The following is a 21,605-nucleotide window of genomic DNA, read 5'->3' as shown; positions in this document are numbered from 1 at the left end:
TAATATGTTAAGTGACCTTTACCTCGGAAACAGTCGACGGTGGAATGTTCAAATTCGGTTTATGGATAGAGTTTAATAACTATTACAAAATTGAATCGCAGAATTTTTCCAGATTCGATCACCAAGGGTGTCGGGGCTGAAATACGCAAAATTCGAAAAAAAAAAAACTTTTTCTCGACCTACGTTCACTACTTTCAATACTTGTCTAACAGTTTTGAATGTGGAGAAACGAGACTTCGGAATTAAACACTTCGAGATATTTAGAAAATTTTACTCGAGCCGATTTTTGATTTAGGTTTTATTTTTCAAATGGTAGTCCCGTGAGGAGTGCCAGTTGGCAAAATACGCAATAGGAAAAATCTTGCCAGGCGGAGGAACAATTGTATGTGAACCAATACGTCATGGCAATGAATCTTCGTCGGTGGATCGGTCAGAATGAAAAGCATCGTATCCAGCACTTCGATCCTAGCGGATCCCTTGTCGCCTACCGGCTTGTCAACCTCTTTGTCAAAAAATTTCAGTCCGATCCGTCAAAAACTGTATGACGTATGCAATTATATAGTGACCACCCATGTCGCCTACTGGCTTGTTTGTTTGTTTGTCTGTTTGTGTGCAGGATATCTCAAAAAGTTGTGGACGGATCCGGATGAAATTTTGTGGACATATTGGCTGTGTGACAACGACAAACTGATTGGATTTTGGTGAAGATCCGGATCCGACTACTAGAATTTTAAAAAGTGATAATTCACCATTGAGAGATAGGGCCAAAAACGATATATAGCACGATATCTCAAAAAGTTGTGGACGGATTCAGACGAAACTTGGTGGACCGGTTGGGTGTGTGACAAGGACTAATTGATTCGATTTTGGTGAATATTTGATTGCTTTTTTAAAAGTGATTTTTCACCATTGAGAGATGGGACCAAAAACTGTGTAGCATGATATCTCCAAAAATTTTCGACGAGTTGTGACAAAACGAGGTCGAAGAGTTTGTTAGGTGACACATAAAGCCAATTTGTTTTTGGTTAAGGTCCGGATTCAGATCCGACCTATCGGTGGCATACAAAATTTAAAGTGTTCAGCCTGGCGGAGGTATGCACTCTGCCGAGTGTCGTTCTTGTTTGTCATCGCCGTGGCGTTCATCTTGAATTCTGAAATTTCCAGAATTTTAAACCCCCCCCCCCACTCCCCCCGGAACTTTCACCATGCGATTTTATGTAGTGTAATAAATGTATGCTGAAAAAATATATACTTGTCTCAAATTTTTTCCACCTTTGTGTACATTTTGTCCCTCGTGCTCCTAGCCTGTTGGCAAACGTGGTTAGTATGCCTATAACCCACCCATCCCCATCCGCCATGATTTTAGGGAGGCCTTCATCCAACAGTGACCTTAAAACGGGCTGATGATCGACATTTTATCAGCTCCCACTGTGCGGGCAGATGGGGTTTTGCGAGTGTGTGCCGTGTCTGTCTCTGTGAGGGTCATTTGAGCTTTGTTCATAAAATTTTCAACAAATATTTTATGAGAGAATATGGAGAAAGCTAATTAAGACATTTGACATTTTCATTTTTTTTAACTTCACATTGTTTCAAGTTCAGTTCAAATCCGGCACAGACGGGCATTGCATTCTGTGATGCTTTGTTGTTACATTTGTATTGCAAGTCTAAAGTCAAATTGGTAAACATCATTGTTTATTTGTCCGGTTGCATTGAATCGATATTGCAAATAAATATTTTTATTGGCTTCAAATTATTTGTTTGAAAAGTTGTTGCATTTTCTGTAATTACCCATTGAAAGGAAATTGATCTCCAGCATTTGTGATTTCCTCTTTCTAACTTTCAGCTCGATAAAGCACCACAGTTGCTTTTCGTAACCCCAGATAGGTGTATCCCTCTGTATACCCATCTGTACAGAATGGGGAAAACCAGGGGTACACCTCTCGTGTTAATAAAGGAATTTTCGCAAGTTTCACTTTCAGGATTTATGGTTTGTTTGAAGCATTTTATCATTGTTTGGGTATCCTGTGTTCCAGGCTCAAGAAAGTATGGAGAAGGTGGATCTTGAGTCCCGTTATGAAGGCTTACAGCTCTTACTGAGCAAGAGCAATATTTACTCCAAGTTTTTACTGACACGCATGGAGCAGCAGCAAGAAAATGTATGGAATTGTGTGAAAGCATCTTTTTTAAGTCTTTTTAAAAGAAGTTATTTTATTTTTTCAACCAATGGGATTTTGAGAAGTCATTTTTTGCAATGTTTATGGAGTTTGCCTTTTATTTATTTTTGCTTCATTCAGGGAAGTGTCATTTCAAATGTCTGTTTATTATTTGAAATATATTGAGTAGAATAGACATTTATTCGATTAAACAATAAACCAGAATGAAAATATATTCCCATTTCCAATAACAACAGTTTAAACACCATTGGTCTCATCAGCTTCAGGCAGAGCATGCCATTTTGAGATTGGCGAAGGTCAAAAGGCCAACTAAACCGAAAAGCTGTGCAACCCCACCTTAATAATTATACCTGACTTCCAGAAAAATCTGTCAGTTGAATATTGTAAGTTTGCCAAAATTGTTTCAGATATTGTTTATGCATTCTACCATAGCTTTACTATAAAAGTGAATTTGTATATTTATGGATTTATTTCTTTGTTTGTATATGCTTTGAAAACTAAAAAATATGAATAAAAAAAAAATGCTGAACCAGGTCCAACCAAATTTGCATGTTACCTCAGGGTACACAAAGTATGGTTTCTGTCAGGGTTGCATATTTAGTGTAGGGGTTCAAGGTGGGGGGGGAGGACCCCAATTCTCTCTCTGTAAATGTGTATTGTGTTGCACCACTCAATAGTATCCGGTATTACAAATCATCATCTTGTATAAAGAAAGCTTCAACAACTTGATAATATGCATTATTGTGATGTTGAAATCTGAGTGAGAATCATTAGAAATTTTTTAAATGTCACATTTCATTCATTTTAAGCAGAGGTTCAAACCAAAGCATCCAACACTGAGATTCGCAATGAAGCGGAAGTGATTTTTGCTCATGCCTTATATAAGCAGTTAGGATGATTGATGAAGGTGATTTAAGCTGACTTCCAAGCAGATGAAAGATGACCTCAGGTAAATTATAGAGTGAATAGAGCAGAATGTTTGTGAAGTACAACATGTCATATTTTCATTAAATTGGACTCCAACATTTGCAGCATTTTCTCAGAACGTATCCCCTGCAAATGTCGACAGTTGGATATTTCTTGAAGCAAGAGAAAAGATGTATAAAACTACATGGAAGGAGCACACAAACAACAATTGCAGCCATGACACCCACAACCTTGTGTTATAAAAGATCCTGTTTTGTGTGTTTTATTTCATTTTACATCCTCATTGACACTCAGATATATATGTATATGTATATGTATATGTATATGTATATATATATATATATATATATATATATATATATATATATATATATGCATTATGTTTAAAGTACAACATGCTATTTCTTGATTAAATATTTCAGCGATGTGACGAGCAGCTCAGCTAGTTTTCACTAAAAAATCACCATTTCTGCAACAGTACGTTAAAGTTGCCTAAGCGAATGGACACTAGTTTAAATTGCCATATACAGTATACACTATACAGCTGAAGCGATAACGATAACTTAAAAAAAAAATTAACAAGAAATAATATATTTTAATTGATATTAATTTTTGCCACTTCAAATTGTTTCGAGAATGTGTCTTCTCCCATTATCAAGAGTACACTAGAACCATTGTGATAGTGTCTGTAGTCCTGAAAGATTTATGTTATTAGCTATTATTGAAACTTGCAATTTAAATGACTGACAAAGTATCAGGTTTGAATGTGAATAAATGATAATAGCTCCTGTTATTGGTCCCTTACCGGTTTCACCGGAGGCGACTATACATATTTGCTTTCCATCTGTCCGTCCACCCGCCCCACCTGTGGGTTTTTTTAAACATTTTTATTTTTTGTTTTCAGACTTTCCCCCATACCCTTTAACATATTCAACTGAAACTTGGTGCATGGCTTTACTATGATGTTGCATATGTTCGAGTTTCGTCAATTTTTCACAGAGCTATGCCATTTTTTGACTAAAAAATCATCAGTTGGGGACATGTATTGCAAAGCAATTCTTGCTCTTGTTTATCTTGATTTTGTGTTGTGCTTGGTGCTTTAGTTTTGACTTTTTGGTCATTCTTGATGTGCGCATGTTGGGGACATTTTTAGGCACAGCGACGAAAAGAGAAAAAACAAAAGAAAGCAGAAAAGACTGAGGATGAGAAATTATCCCAGGTAAGGGCAGCTTTGTTTTCAACTTTTCTCCCTCCAAGTCTTAGCTGGTCTCCCCACTATCCGGCCCCACTATTTTCAGTAATCGCCTATACTTTCACACATGTGCTCATCATTTGGGTTTTTTAATTTTATAAAATATGATTTAAAATTTTAAATGTACATTAGTTTTCTATTTAAATTTGCTGTGTGATTTGCCTGTTATACATTGGGAATACAAATCCTGTTCAAACGAGCAAATTGATACACAATGTTGGCAATAGTGTGTCCAACAGGACAGTGCAGATGGAGTGCACTTACCTTTTGAGCTGTCCAATTTGGGTTCGATCCTCGACCTGACTTGATCCTAGACCCGATAGGCAGGGTATTGCTTCATTAAGTGCACCATCCTTTGGATGGATGTTAAGCTGGGTGTCCTGTCTGCTAGCCTTAGTTGGTGGAGGTTAAGGATCCCGTTTTATATTTTTGATATGGAGCAGGTGAGCAATGACCTCAACATGAAAAAAATTGAAATTCTGTCTCAAATTTGGTACAGTTATATGCCAAGCTTTCCCCCTGGGGTGGGGAGGGGGGTAGGGTGGGGGAGGGGGGATTATAAGGAGAAAGAAGGAAAAAGATCTTTAAACGTACCTTCGGTCCATTAATTGGCTGGAGTGTGCAGCAGAACCTGCACGTTTGCACATTCCTTTTACCGAGCAATGGTTGGTGTTATTACCCTACATGATTGTATTTGTTAAGCTGTGGGTAGTTCACTATGGCAAGGTCATACATTAACCTTTTGAAATGGTAAACCTCTCTATTGCTTGGGTGCACAAGTGTTCAAAATGCCTGACAACAAACCCATTCCTCCCCTCCACCCCATCCCCACTCTCCCAGCCAATCTATTAGATAGGCACTAAGATTATGCATAATAGGCAATAATGTACTTGATGAAACATTAGCCATTTCTGAGTTGAATTATTTCATTCATTTGTATGCTTTTGTTGGTTTTTTTTTAGCAATAGAATTGTAATTGATATGTGATGATCCATTTAAAACATGTTCCAGGTTGAGGAAGATGGCAAAGTTGATGACTCTATTAAAGGTAATTATGAATTATTAGAATGGATTGCTGGATGTTTATCTTGCTCATCTCTTTTATTCACCTTTTCACTTTTATTTTGAATAATGTACAATGACTTGCTCAAATTAAATACAATACTTTTTATTATTATTAATTTTTTAAAGAAAGTTTAGAAGTTTAAACATCTTACCATCTGCTCTGACCAATACATTTTACATAGAAAGCAAAACGAAATTTTAATGTCATTTTGAACAAAATGTGAAAAATTATGATCTCAAGAAGCATGACTCAAATCGAATTTGCATGACATGCTTGAGCTACTTCTGCATCCCAATATTAACCAGAGAGTATTGTCAAAGCCACCAATGCTCGCCTGTTTATACATTTATCGTTTTTAAAAGACGAGTCTAATATTTTTTATAAAGCATTGCAGTGAAGTCTGATCCAAATAATTTAAAGCAATATATGTATTTGTATATTGTAATCAGTAAAAAAAAATAGTGTGGTAGATAAAAACATTAGAAAAGAAATAACTTGCACCAAAAACTTTAACATTTTCATGCTCACGCTGACGCTCACGCCGGGGGTATCGCTATCGCTCTGTTCTTCGAACAGGCGAGCTAAAAACTAGAAAGCCACTTCAGTATTTTATGAGATGATAAAAGAAAATAACTTTTACTTGCAGGTGTACATAAACTGCTGTGCTTTTAAAATTCACTTTGAACTCCTTTTTGAAGCAAAGCATAGAGCAACCTAAAACATACAATTCAATACAAAGGCAGGTGGATAGACCTGAAGAGGATAGCCGACACTGTTTTTCATGACTGGAAGTGTTCACAACAAAATCAAGTGAATCCAATGAATGAGAAAGCAGGGACTTGTTTTGAATACAATAGCTGATTGCTGTACATCTCAATGAAAACAAACTCTTCCAAATAGACAGTATAAGGACAAACACTACTCGACGAAACATTTCTCCATCGAATGCCATTGAGTTTGTCAAAAACCAATTTAGCAGGTAATCTTATTGACTAATTTACTGTCTCATAATGCTGTGTTATTTATCAAAGGTTGTGGCGTCCAAAATCATACTCGTTCCAAAGATTGTAAAATTATTATGTTCAAACTGGGCTTTTTTGAGAGATGTAATATGTAAAATTCAGGTGAAAGTATTTTTGGTAATTTTTACTCTTTGTTTTATCATGTTAATTATTTAGCAGCTAAAAATAGATATTCTGTTGACTTGTTCAATTGTAACACGCTTTCACAATTGGGAACCTGCAGTTTATTTTTCAAACCAAGTCAAGATAAATATTTATTTACAATGTGTCATTAAACCTCAAATTTGGCTGATTAAATTCTAACACTTCCTATTATTTTTATAATAATAATTGTTATTATTTTTTTAGCTGTATGATTTAATTCGCTGCCAAAATAGTTAGGTATGTTTCTGCATATTCTTAACCTCGAGAAACTTTTTTTTATTTTTGTAATTGTGGCTCTTATCCCTTCTCTTTAATTTTGGGGGTTTTATGCTGTCAAAATAAGGTGCTTTTTCGGTCATCTCTTCGAGCATGACCGAATAATATGGGTGTCGATGTCCTTCGATCCGTCCGTTCACAATGAAGTTGAAGCCGGAGATCTAGTCATTAGTGATCCTGATAGAGGTCGATGAGACGTACACGATGGTATGACTTTCAAGGTCACGAGGCCTTTGAAGCTGCGGAAATGACGATTTTCAAATTCTATCTCCTCCGCGATTTCTCAAGCGATCTTGAATTTAATTGTAGCACATGAATCTTTGGGACAATATCTAAATTTGGTCGGGCCGAATTTTCGATATCCGCTTTCGTTTTCGTGTCACGTGACTTCAAAGTTGGCAAAAAATGCGAAAATGACGATTTTCAAAATCTATCTCCTCCTACATTTCTCAAGCGATCTTGAATTTGATTGTGGCAGATGAATGTATGGGACAATATCTAAATTTGGTCGGGACGTATTTTCGAATTTCGCTTTCGTTTTCGCGTCACGTGACTTCAAAGTTTGCAAAAACTGCCCTACCTTTAGAAGGCTATATATTCTTTACTGGGCATGGTAAAAGTTAGTGAATGGTGTCATTGCATAGCAGCTGACCTTGTATATTTATACATTTTCCGCCGAAGGTGCAAAAGTTTCAAAACCCGAAATGTAAAGGTTGGCATTTATTTTCAAAATACAATTTCGTGCGCGCGCACCAAAATGCCGAGCCATCTTTAACCAAACTGCGCAGTTCGAGCTGCACAGTAGTCTTCGGTCATAACTGAACATTGAGAACTTGTGGTATTATAGAGATGACCGTCACCCCCACACGGGGGTAATTTTTTAACATTCATTTGCTGCATGTTTGAGTTGTGGCAATTTCATTTGCAGAACATAACGGCATGAAGAGAGAAAGGGAAGAATTGTTGGGAGAAGCTGCTGGAGGAGAGGTTAGGTTAATGAGAACTTTGTTCCTCATGCAATTGTTTTATTCCATTATTCATGAGGTCAATATTCTAAATTGGATTTGTGCTTCTCAACAAGCATTAAATGTTTTCATTTTTGTTGATTGCTTGTCGGTTAATTGATCATTTTTTTTGTCTTCCAGGACTATAGTAAGAAGAAGATAAAAATTGAGGTAAATGAAAGCAGGTTTGTGTTTGGCAATTATTCACTGACTTGTGAAGTTCAGTGTACCAGGAAGAGAATATCGTAGAGTGTATTTTAAACACTTTACGAAACTTGGTTTACGACTCATTTTTCCACTTTGGGCATTTGGAGCCCAGTTTATTAAATATTTAGAACCTGACTCGTTAAGATAATGAAGGGAATTATTGTGCATCTATTCATATTTCAAATCTGTGTTTTTGCTATGACTTAAAGTTGTCTGGTGATAAACTCAACCCACTGTGGAAAGGTACATGATTGGATCAGAAATCAGACCAATATTTGATGTGATGTAAACAAATGAAAGGGAAATGAGTTTGTCATCCAGTTAAGCAAATTGATGGCAGATGGATAACATTGACAGAATGTAGATCAAGAAATTGGATAGGAGGCTGAGGCAGGCAGAAAGCCGTGTGGAGAGATGAGATTACAAGGTTCACAGGAAATAACTAGATCAGAGAAGCCCAAGAACATATTTGTGCCATCTTGGAGAGGCTTTCATCCTGTAGTGAGCTGGCCATGGCTAAAATGATTGTTATGATGATTAATTTGAAAGGTCCATTGAAGATTAGTAAATTGGTTGATTAACTTTATGGGGTATGGATATGCCATCTTCATGAAATAGCCTCCTCTCTGGTTCCTCTTTTATCCTTGTACCATATGTAAATGAAATGAGCCATTCAAGCCAATAATAAATGTAAAGAATCTGCATCACATGATATTGTGAAAATTCTCAAAAGAAAAGGACAACTTTAATTATGTTAAAATATTTGCTTGCTTGCTTGCATCAGTCAGTTTAATTCTGGTGCAGTTCAGACATTGAATCAAAAACAATATTTTCTAAATGTACATCGATGTAAGTGAAACACAAAAGGTACTTTGATAATCCTGAAAGGTGAAACTCTGTAATAGCAAACATTTTTCCTTTTTCTCCCTCAGAAAGAGATCCAGGATTATAATGATGATGATTCAAATGACGCTATGAAGTCCCGGCTCACAGATTCATTGCGCAAAAATATACAACAAAGTGACCCACAGCGTGTGTTCAACGGACAGCAAGTTCCACTGAAGCAACCACGTTACTTCACGGGTGGGATCATGCGCTCTTATCAGGTCGAAGGCTTGGAGTGGTTGCGGGTGAGAGATTTATCTATAATACTGTGTGTGTCTCCTCCGTAACTCCAAAAACATGAAATCTAGCAGCCTGAAACTTTGCATGCATACTCAGGAAAATCCAAGGGAGTGCATGAGTGAAAATTTGGTGTTTGAGTTAATTAAAACACCCCTTTTGAGCATAATTAACAGCCTTGTTTAATTATAACACCTCGTCTCCCTCGATGGAGTCTTAATTCGCCATTTTTTCTTCTTTTTTTCCCCCCACTTTCTTCACTCATACCATCGAATGCCTCATGTTCATACCTTCGAATCACTGGATACATTGCAATGCTTAGAAATGCGTGGCGTTATTTAATTTCCGCACATGCCATAACCTCTATAATCTCTTAAACTAAGCTGAATTACAAATTTAAGCTCCAGGAATGAACTTGGCAGCAGTTCAGATTGCTAAACAAGTGTTCATCTCTCAAATTTGGACATAGTTTGGCATTTTGGTGTCTCTGGGAGGTGTTTAATATGACTGATTGCTAATTGCTTGCCAAGCCAGCCATTCCTTATCAAAAGTTTTGTTGGAGTGCTTGCTTGAGTGCTTAAGCTGCTTGGTTGACATATCCAACAAGACTCGAAGCTGCATCCGCTGGTGCTTCGACAATGTATTGACCCGGAGGGTGGCTGAATACTTGTGTAAATGAGTAATTTTTGTTTCATTTTTAATGAATTTGTAAAAATTTCAAAAAACATGTTTTCACTTTGTCATTATGGGGTATTTTGTGTAGATTGTTGACAAAAATACATTAAATTTAATCCATTTTAAATTCAGGCTGTAACACAACAAAATGTGACAAAAGTTGAGGGGTGTGAATACTTTCTGAAGGCACTGTAGTTTCCAAATATAAGACCTATAACCTCTGATTGCAATGTTGTTGACGTCATATATTTATCTGTTTGTGTATTGATCAGTCAATTAAAAACCACTTCAAGCTTGCCAATTTTGTGTCATAGAGGGACTACTCACTCATTCTTCATTTAATTGATTGCAGATTATCTGCTTGCAGAATGCAAGCACAATCCAGTAGTATATAATAAACCCTCAAATATCACAGGGGTTACATTCCTGGAAAATGCTGTGATGGTGAAAACCCAGGGCCAATGGGAAAAGGGGGGGGGGGGTTAGTTCCTGGGCTTCGAGAAAATAGAGGAAGGCCGGCGGCAGCCAGAAATGCACATCGCATTTGAAATGCACATGTAAAAAAAAAAAAAAATTATATATATATATATATTGTTATGGAAATGGCCCTTATTGGAATACTAAATATAGGATTATCTCAGATCCCCCATTAAATGCATGTATAGATAGGTTATTGGTAAAATGGGCGTTATATGTGTGTCGGTAGATGTAAGAGGTTGTTTTATTGTTTGGTGGTGGAGGACTGAGAGATCCCTCTTATTCCTACCCCATCCTGGGATAGGCCCCTCCCAGTCGGCTGAGGGGGTGTGACCTGGCGAGAGGTGTGGCTAAAGGGAGGAAGTGACGTGAAGGGGAACAGCTTTGGTTGGCTTCGCAGAGAGAGGCGGTCCTCGTGTGTCGAAGCGAGCAAAATGAGAGAGAAACGAAGGGAAGAAAGAGTATATATAGTGTGTGGAAATAGTCGCTCTCGAAGCGTGCTCGTGATTCAAAACGAGCGAACGAAGGAATTGAGTTTTGAGAAACGGCAGTGTGCTTTTGAGAGGCTGCCTGCACGTCGAGGATTCTACCGTGAGAGGGACGGCAGCCGGCTTCGTGGCGAGCGAGGAAAGAAAAGGCAGTGGTGAATCGGCCGGGAGAGAACGCTGAATCTGAGGGTCGAGTCTGCCATCGGCCGAGAAAGAAGAGGTGATTCGACAGAGAGAGGAACTGAGAGGACGAAGCGGAAGTCGGGCTTTGAGGCGGGAAGGCAGGAGAGGAGATGCCGGAGCCTCTGACGGTCCTTACTCACCTCATGGCTGGACACGTTGTCGATCCGCCTGCGGAGCTCGGCACCTCGATTTGGGCCTTGTCTTGTGAATGGGCCAGGCCTGGATTTGTATGCTGAACTCTGGAGAGTGATCGGCTGAGGCCCATCGTTTATCTGGTGGACTTGTGCGGGGCCAGAGCGCGCGGAGACCGCGTGCGTGAAGTCTGTGACAAAAGGACAAGCGCCATTTTGCCACGCGGCGTGGTTCGAGCTGGGAGTTCGAATCCGTGGACATCCGCTTGTTACGGCGACATTCGTGCTGCTTGACACTTTCCTCTCGTCCATGTGACATCACCAAGTACTCTGTCTTGTCTTTCATGCATGCTGTTTGTCTTTGTCTGCACGTGTTGTATAAGGAATATTTCGGTAGCGACCCCCTCGAAACCTGTAGACCATGGTTCCATAGTTAAGAACAGGTTGAGGATTGTGAATAAAACCATTGTCGTGAATTTTGCTTGTGTTGTGATCCCCGATGTTCCCCAATAAATCTGGTTAATTCGTATGAAGTTGCCGCTATGGATTAATTCATGTCGCGTCGATGAAGGATCCGTTCGATTGGCATATAAGACCAAAATGGTTACAGACTGGCAGAAAACGCTCGGCATCTGGCACAACCAGTCTGTAACCAGGGGTTCTATTTCCCCAACTGGCAAAGTACAAGGATTACGTTGGTATCGCGAATGAAGGCGCGTGACCCGAGGCCTGTGCTGAGCCGGCCGGCGTTATAAACCCCGGAGATGGTGGTGGTGAGGGTGGCACCTAGGACCGGGTGAGAATCCCGCCACCCCGGATCCGCAACAAAATATATATATATATATTATGGTAACATTGAAATAACAAAAATGCGAGACCTTTACCTTCTTACTTTATTACAAAATGAGTTTTTTATTTTTACAAAACAGTGATGTCGGTGAAGATAAACATATTACATACTCATACTGTACTCTGCTATAAATAGAAAACACTAGACTTGGCTGGGAATGATGATGATGATAGAGGTGGGAAGGTGTTTATGTAGATGTAGAACTTGCAATGGCTGTTTGAGCTACATGAGTTTGCCTGCTGCATTGCCACATAGAAGGAGGGTAAAATAGTCCTTAGTCAACTTGAGTCGGAGCACATCTTTCCTGCTTGGAGACGAAGGTATCGGATGACACCCTTTTCCAAAATTATCCCATGTCTCTTCGGCATCTGCCACGGTTGAACTGGAGCCTTCGGGTTCCTCCGGGAAACATTGCTAAATCCGCAATGGTTTCTCCCGTATTAGCGGTCCACTCAAATGGGTAAATTCACAATGGTTTCTCCCGTATTACCACATTTACCTTGCGTTCACTGCACAGTAGATTCATTCATCCCATAATGGTGGCCCATAGATGCTGCACTTTGACCTCTTGCCTACGTATATCCAACAACTCAATTTTTTTAGCACATTGTCATAACCTTTCTCTGCCTTTTCGCACAACTAATTTTGTGCATCATTTACATTTGGGTGCCTCAGTTGTGTGTAAGTTATATATTGTAGCTCTAGTATTACAGTGTTCTCCGTCTGTCATTTCCTGTTCGATAATGATTCGCTATTAAACTTGGCGTTGTTCCCATATGCTGGTCTGATTACTACAATTAACGGTGTGCGAGAAACACCTAAAGATTCATAATGGGAGGTAATCGTACACACGGATGCAGACAATGACTCAGCTCAAAAACCGCAATTGGCCGAAATGAAATATTTTGATGACTAAATCGGATCACAATTGTTTCCCACGATTGGTCGAAACCTGCAATATAAGAACCCACATTATTTGAGGCTTTACTGTATATATAATAAATTGTGCTGTCTTTTCTTTATCGAATGTTTCTCAATCGCTCACGCTTTGCTAAAAAAAAATGTGCTGAAAATGTGCTAAAAAAAAAAAAAAAAAAAATTAAAAAAAATTTTTGATACCACATAATCCTTTGTAAACCCAATTGACTATATATATATATATATATATATATATATATATATATATATATATATATATATATATATATATATATATATATATATAATATATATATATATATATATTGGTTCACGAGCGCCAGCCAGAGTGACCACTATATTCGTTATGTCTGTGTGTCTGTCTGTCCAGAGCATAACTCCGTGGACTTTGATCCGATCTTGATGAAACTTGGTTATCTGTTCGATATCAATGTCTAGTTGTGTTTTCCTGGATGAGGGCGTGCTACGCCCATTGAGGGTGGAGCCACACCCAAAAAATAACCATTTTTAGGGGGTAGTCGGATTAAAAATCTATCTTCTCCTAGGGAATTGACTGAATGGAATGGGTTCTTCGGTATTTGAATAGCAAAATGAATTATCTAAAACTTGTCGTTGTCCGATTTTTCATTTTCGTCACAAGGTCAAAAACTTGGAAAATTGCAAATTTTGACATAATCATACGACCGCCCAAACTTTGAGAGCTCGGATGACAATATTTTTTTATGCATAATCTTGAGGTCATTCCCCACCTAAAGTCTTGAAACCATTTTGCTCTATCTCGAACACCTTGCCCGTGGCGCCCCCTTCAAGTTTGTTTTTACGCTGATTTCATCAAAGTATGGATAATCCGAGGAGTGCGAAATGCCATGTAGCCTATATGACGTTATATTGTTCCTGGAATGTTCCAGAGGAAGTTTTGCACCAAAGGTCATAATCCTTGACCTTTGACCTTTAAAGGCCAAATTTTCAAAGTTGTGGGAATCGAACCGGGTTTTCGACCTTTGATGAACTAACTCCAATAAGCTATAGCACGTATCCTGTTTCCTTATTTTAATGTCCACAACATTGTTTTGTGACCTTTAAAGGTTATGCAAAGGTCAAATTTTGAAAGTTGTTAAAGGAAACCGGGTTTTCGACATTTTGCAGCTAATAACCTGTCACCACATCATGTTGATCATTTTTATAACTTGGTCAAAAATTATAACATTTTCTCATCCTTGACCTCTGAAACATTCTTCATCGTCAAATACCGCTCGTGAACCATTGTTTTCTTCAGACTTGTCTTTTTTTGATTTGATGTAAAACTATTCCCTTTTTGCGTCAATACCTCGTTTGCCCCAAAAGATGCCATTCAACCAAAATGCTATTCCCCTTCCACCCACCATAATGCCCAGATTGTTTGTACCTTGCATATGCAATGTGAGGGAGGATACAGACTAAGCCAATGTAATTAAAAATCAACTCGCACATTAGGTGTTGAATGAATAACTTGCATTGCAGCTGTGTGTGGTTGATTTTTCTGAGGTCCAAATGATCGAGATTCCTTGTTTTTATCTTGCCAAAACGAAGTTTTTGCAAGATATGTTAGTCAGCTTGTATGTTCTTTTTTTGTAGTTTCTCCACCACCAGCATAATGTTCCTTCAAAAGTTAGTGCATTGTTCCAGCACTGCCTAACATTGTACCTGAAACCTTTCTCTCCTGATCCTCTGCAAGTTTGCCCTGAAAAAAAAAAAAAAACGTTTCTTGTAAATGACTGACTACAACCTGTGCCAAATTGTGTCAAAAAAGATTCCTTTAAAATTGCCAACAATTCTATCTTCTTCACCTTTTGAAACCATCATCTTTCCCAAGTCTGTCATTCTATTCTCACACAAAAGAAGTGGGAATCACAGCTTATGGCAACATCGAACAGGAATACACTGGAAACTCCACCCAGCTCGATGAGAATGGAGTTTACCTGGTTGGGTCAGTATTCCCACTGCTCCAGCCCTACCAAGGCGTGGTTTGGAGTTGCAGAGGGTGACAAAAGCACCCTCTGCTGGATTATATTTTCTTGTAGGTGCAAACAGGGTATTGGTTTCCATGTATATTGTTCTTGGTTGTTGTTTATTTATTTTTAACACTTTGATGCAATTGTGTTTTTAACCCAAGATGCTCTGGGAGAATGGCATCAATGCCATATTGGCTGACGAGATGGGCTTGGGGAAGACTGTGCAATGTATCGCTCTTATAGCCCTCATGGTGGAGTGCAAGGTGAAAGGGCCCTTCTTTGTGTGCGGGCCCCTCTCAACCCTTCCTAACTGGATATCTGAGTTCAAGCGCTTCACGCCAAAGGTATACACATGCATTGGGTATGTCTTACTCATGAAATATGGCATTTTAATAAGCAATACATTTGCCTGCGGTGCTTCTATAAAATGCATAGGTAGGTGCCAGGCTTCTGCCAATAGGCGAGTTCTTGTTTTTGTTTCATTAATACTTTTTTTCTTTTCACTCTTTCTTCATTTTGTTCCTCATTTTGGAACATTTCATTATTTTATTTTATTTCCTTCCCCTCCTACCCACACCCCTGCTGTGATAGTATGATGAATTTGGTTTTGGGGTGGTTTAAAGTAATTGGTCAATCAAACTTTTTAAAAAAAAAATTTAATTGAAATCAGAATGTAATGGTATTATGTTTATTTTTATTATGATTATTAGTAGCATTTTGTATTTCTTGCATTGGTAGAATAAATTATTTTCTTTAAAACAAAAAATTCCATACCACTTGCAGTCTGGAAATCATTTAAAAAAATTAAATGCACTTTGGGATACTATTTCCATTTTGTCTGATTTGTTCAGATCCCGGTGATGCTGTACCACGGAAACATGGAGGAACGCCGAGTAATGCGTATGAAGATCCTCAGGCCGGAAGGCATTTTGAATATCTGTCCTGTTATCATCACCTCCTATGAAATTGCGATGAAGGATCGAAAACACCTACAGGTGCCAAGACAGAAATTACTCGTTTGACAGAAGGCCTTGCTTTTTAGTCAGATCCACAACTTCCCAAACTCGTGAAATGTATGCAATCATTTGCATTTAAAATGAATAGACCTTTATCAACTGGAGTTTAAACCTGTTTTGTTGTTTTTCCTATGTTTAATGAGTATATCCATCTCGGTCTAATTTTAGGTTCATCACCGGAACACAGTTGTTAATCACATTACCTTGCCCTATGGGGTTCGTATCCAAACTTAAAAAAAAATTATTATTTCCCTCTTGTCTGATGTAGTACATTTCGTGGCGGTACTTGATCCTTGATGAGGGACACCGCATCAAGAACAAGAAATGCCGTCTCATTCGTGAACTGAAGCAGTACCATACCGACAATAAGCTTCTGCTCACAGGCACTCCCCTGCAGAACAATCTATCAGAACTCTGGTCCCTCCTTAACTTCCTCATTCCGGAAGTCTTTGACGACCTGAAAAGGTGATGTTCCCGATTGGATGTTTAAGGTTGTGTTGTTACTTGTATCTTTTCCGACATTTTCTAAACTTCTCAGTGTGGCCTCCATCACATGTTTCTCAAACTTTTGCAATGCAATTTGGTTATGCAGCACAGAGAGGGATCCATATTGTAGTCAATCTCATTTACAGATATTCAGATGTTTAATATGATTAGTAAAGATTGAAATATAATTTAGTTTCAAAAATAATTCTTTTTATTGTCGAGCAGTTTATGTGGACATTTCTCTTTAATTAAATTATACCTAAATGTTTGCTGATTTGCTTTGAAGCTTACCTGGAACATGGTTCCAGGAAGCTTGAGGGATGGCGCATCGTCCGTCCGTCCATCCGTCCATCCACAAATACTTGCAACTTATCTGAAACAACACATAGGATTTCAATGAAACTTAACCACCACCTTCATCACCCGTGATGTACCAAAGTTTGTTCACACCATTAAAATAAATCTTGGTCAATAGGGGGTCTATGGGGCGGTTGCCCCCCAAAATAGGTATTTGCTATCTTATCTGAAACTACACGCACAATTTCGATGAAACCTGACCACAACCTTCATCATCGGTGATGTAACAAAGTTTGTTCACGCTATTTAAAAAGTTGGGGTCGAAGGGGGTTTACGGGGTAGGGGGGTTGTCCCCCCCCCTAAAATAGGTATTTGCTATAACATTGGCGAGTTGGTACATTTTGCTGATTCCGTCCCATGTTGACTTCCTCCTCAGTATCATTATTCTACCGGGTGAGTGCCCATGGGTATTGCTCATATTTTTCTTATTGGGGTCTTAACATATTTGCTATACTTGAAGATCAGAGATAATACTTTAACCTGTGTGTTGACTACACGAGAAACACCACCCGCTCCCTTATAAGAGCTTTAAAAGGGGCAGGGGAGAGGGGTGGGGGAACTTTAAGTTGAAAGTGGCCATCCCAATTTCGTACAACATTCCCATACACACCCCAAGTACAACCACTAAAAAATTCATTCTTTTTTTTTTTTTTTTTTTTTTTTTCTTTTTTCCTGCCTTTGGAACAAACTCCCCCACTCTCTTCAATCCCACTCTTCCCTTCAGGTGTTCAAAATGGCTGTTCACCACCATCTCTTATCTTCCCCCATCCAAAACCACGATCTTTTCTACCCCCACGAGTCCACCCTAAACCCACCTCCTTCAAATTCAGTTTTCCTTCCTGAAAGTGCCTGTTGTGTAAGGACCTGAAAGACCCTGTAATGTCCAACTTGTATACCCTATGTTCCCTGCCCCATCCCTCTACCTTCCACAGATCTCATGTCTCTGATCCCCACTGTTTTTTCCTTCTATTCCGTCTCCCACCCTCTTGTCTCCTGCTCCCCTTGTTGTGCGTTTCTGTGCGTTCGGTCTTGTACGAGCCTCAACAGTGTACACAAAAAACTATAATAATAAAGTCAAAGCAGAGGAAAAAATTCATGATTTCTGCACATTTTAAAATTGTCCACTGTTCCTAGCAACATATAAATTGTGAGAAACATCAGCTGACTGGCCCAGAGCGAACAGCACTTCCTCAGGCTCTGCAGAGACTTGCGTGACGTTTCACCTGATTTGCCCAGCATGGTGTTGGTGGGACTGTCCCACAGGTGTCCAAGGATATGCTACCAAAGATGATGTGGGTTTGTAAGAGGAAGCCTGTGAGTGCTGGCACGGGCAATGAGAACTGAAAAATTGGACAGTGAAAACTAAGTAAGAATAAGTAGAAAAGTTTTGGAAGGATCGCTGGCATGACATGAACTTTCCAGCATCGTACTCGCCACCAGCCTGCCTGCAACTCATCAGCAACCTTAATAAACAATGATTATAAACAATCTTTTTAAAATTGCTGTTCATTTACAGCTTTAATTTAGGTTGACTTTAACCCTTCCCCAATTTAGCGCTATTTCCTCAAAGATTCTTTTCCTTCAGACTTTTCTTGCATTCCATGAAACTATAGCGTGAGGAAACAAGCTCTGGCCTGTGCTGATCTCTTGTTAATGTAACGACTTACTATCTCTGCAAATTATTATTACACAGATTGTCTCATTAAAAACATAATTTTAATCGAGGAAGTTTGTACAATCAAATGCATAACAAAGTTCTATATTTAAAAAATTAAAAACCTACATCATTTGTCATGTGAAAATGTCACAGTCCTTTGAAAAAAGAAAGCAAGACTAAATTCAAAGGTAAATGTTTTGAAAGTGCATGCAGTTGATTAGCTTCAGGAGTCCCATTGTCTGAATATCCAGTACATTGTTCATATCTATAAATAATAAAAAATAATCATTGGTTGGAAGGGGTGGGGATGAGTGGATTACCGTTCCCTTCCAATGATGTTGCTCTTTACAATTTACATCATGCTTCTGAATGTTTGGTACAAGGGAACCATATTTAAATAGTTTTTTGATGGTTCATTGCTGTGGAGCGGACAACCTCATAGTCATCTAAGTGGTGTCCTACAACAGTAAGAAGGAACAAGGTAGGGAAGTGAGAGAATGGTTGGGAAATATGTTCATCAGAATATTACTTTGAGCTTGTAAGTTGAAGGAAACACCAAGGATAAATCACTCCAAAGTCTTTGTACTGTATGGTGGGCATTCCACAAGTGTACAGGGTGACATGTCAAGGTCAAGTGAGTGAAGCATTGGAGAAGTAAATCATAGCTGATTTTGCTTAAGACCAACCATAGTTAGTCGTAGTGATAAAACCATTCAATGACTCACCAGAGGATAAAGGCTGTTGGTAAGCAAGCAGTTGACAATCGCTCTGATTGCTTTGGCCTGAATGCAGTCAGGAATACGAAGAACATAAGGAGAACCACCCCAGATGTGAGAGCAGTATTCTACCATGGGCCTAACCTTGACTTTGTAAAGGCCCAGTCACACCTTGACGTTTTAGCCAGCAATGGCAACGTATTAAAATGTATGTAAAACGCTGGCTTACGTTGAACTTTTGATGTTTTTTTTTTAAAGATTCGGACATATTCATAACGACTTGGTCTTATGCATAACGTATTAGAAATGGATACAGAACGTTTCGTTGTGTTAAAGATAACTTATACCAACGAATGCTGAACCTGTTGTCGGCCTTCACAACCTATGCCCAACGATAGTCTAACTTGTGCATAGCACGCTGCACGCATCGCCGACGATGACGTGGCGTAGGTTATGGAAAGGCTGCCGCACAACGATTCAAATCATAACCGCCACAGAAGTGGAAGTGTCAACATCGCAGTCACACCTTGGCGATCTTGCCAGCGTATGCCGACCTCTGATAAATGCATCTAAAACGCTGGCGCACGTCAAATACGGTATGGGTAAGTTTGGTATGCGTGAATAGAACGCTAAAGTATGCTATCATACGTCGTATTAAATGGAGTACGTCTTGTAATTTTAAACATGTTGAAAATTTTACGACGTACTTGCCATATGACACACGTTCCGCATGCGATGGGAATAAGTTGTACGCACGATATGCGATTGTTGACACACATCGACACATGTTACTTGAAAGGTACTCATAAGTCGAAACGCGTCAAGGTAATGGTTTGAGTCAGTGTTCCAGACTCCCGGTTTTTTTTTTTTTCCTTCGGTATGACGGTGTTCAGTGTACAGTGCGATTATAATTTAAATCGTTGAGCGGCAGCCTATTGATTATATTATATTATAACTGCACTAGAAATCGAAGTGTCAAAATCACCATCATACCGAAGAAAGGAAGAAAAATAAATAAATAAATAAAACCAGGAAGTCTGGAACACTGATGCTAACCATTGCCTTGATGTATTTCAACTTATGAGCACCTTACAAGTAACGTGTGTCGATGTGTGTCACCGATCGCGTAACGGGAGTACAACACGTTACTCATAGGTTAGAAATAAGTTTCGGGTACGCTAAACATTACCTCGATGTGTTTCAACTTATGAGTAACTTACAAGTAACGTGTGTCAACGATCGCGTGACGTGCCTACAACTTATGGCCAGCGTTATGCGGAACGTGTGAGTCATACGCTGGCATAAGTCTTAAAATTTCAAGCATGGAAAATTTGAGGACAACCGAAAAGTACAACGTTTAAAGCCAGCGTACAACGACGTATGGCAGTGTTTTTCAGCGTGCTCTCAATGTTATCAAAACTTACCCATAACGTATTCAACGTGTACCAGCGTTTTAGACAAATTTTCCAAAAATCGGCATAAGCTGGCTAAAATGTCAAGGTGTGACTGGGCCTTAAAGAGTAAGGAAGGAGCTGGCTTGATGCAAAATATTTATTGACTAAGGAGAAGGGCAAGCTTCCTGGAGGCCTTTCTAACAATGATGATGATGATTATTGGAAGCTTACAGAAAAGAACAGAAGAAACTTTGATACCCAACATGTGAATGGTCATGGATTGGTTAAGTTGTTTCTTGACATGTGAAGAGGAGGAATATTGATTTTTATCTTGTTGGAGATTAAAAGTGTGTGTCTTTGATTGAAAGAGACCAGGTCATCTGCAGCAATGCCAACCCTCCCGATTTCATCGGGAGGCTTCCGAAAATTCACCCAAACTCCCGCCCTTACGATCACTATCCTTATCCTCCCGAAATTTTGATATTTTTGCACTGTTCACTAATCAGAATGTACTAGTATGAGAATTGAATGAAAAGCATCGTCTGCTACGTATAGCATGTGGTAACTCCATAACGTTCGCTGCTACCAAATTGTACGTAAAAAATTGCAAATTCAAATGAGGAGCAGCGAAACATTGGGTCTGGATCTCGCTTATGCGATCATGCACTGAGATTTAGTGCATGCGGTATGTGTGCAATACAGTGCATGCGGTATGTATGCACAGTGTATATGCATGCGATACGCTCACTGCATGCAGCTGGGCCCCGTACCAGCCCGGCGGTCGCGACCACCGTGCGGTGTTTAATTTAACAGCCGCTAGAGTTCTACGAGTCGCGCTGCAGCTGTGGAACATCGACTTCGAAGTTACCGATGCTTCAAGCCCTCGATGTTGATTACGAAATGGCAGAAAAGAAGCTTACGAAGACCAAGAAATGGTCTCAGAAGTACAAGACCGAATACAGTCTCCAATACCCGTGTATTCGAAAGTCTGAAAGAGGAATTCATCATGCGTATTGTACAGTATGCAGCGTTGATATTTCAGTTGAGCACG

General features: G+C 39.1%; 1 protein-coding gene across 4 annotated transcripts in view; it reads left to right on the top strand.

Moving 5' to 3' along the window:
- Positions 1-21,605, top strand: part of HELLS (helicase, lymphoid specific) — a 150,422-nt gene that overhangs the window by 54,791 nt on the left and 74,026 nt on the right. For all 4 annotated transcript variants that reach the window (XM_085863913.1, XM_085863915.1, XM_085863917.1 and 1 more), the window contains exons 4-12: positions 2,034-2,156; positions 4,255-4,320; positions 5,365-5,401; positions 7,790-7,848; positions 8,007-8,036; positions 9,005-9,202; positions 15,090-15,272; positions 15,780-15,923; positions 16,213-16,409. In XM_085863913.1, coding sequence (XP_085720039.1) covers positions 2,034-2,156; positions 4,255-4,320; positions 5,365-5,401; positions 7,790-7,848; positions 8,007-8,036; positions 9,005-9,202; positions 15,090-15,272; positions 15,780-15,923; positions 16,213-16,409 — 1,037 coding nt within the window. The remainder of the gene's footprint in view (positions 1-2,033; positions 2,157-4,254; positions 4,321-5,364; positions 5,402-7,789; positions 7,849-8,006; positions 8,037-9,004; positions 9,203-15,089; positions 15,273-15,779; positions 15,924-16,212; positions 16,410-21,605) is intronic.

The sequence above is a fragment of the Eptatretus burgeri genome, chromosome 18 (assembly GCF_056783735.1).
Source record: "Eptatretus burgeri isolate ZD-2024b chromosome 18, Ebu_testis_v1, whole genome shotgun sequence".
NCBI classification, from domain to species: Eukaryota; Metazoa; Chordata; class Myxini; order Myxiniformes; family Myxinidae; genus Eptatretus; species Eptatretus burgeri.
The sequence above is the reverse complement of the archived record's forward strand: the minus strand, read 5'-3'. Positions and strand labels throughout refer to the sequence as shown.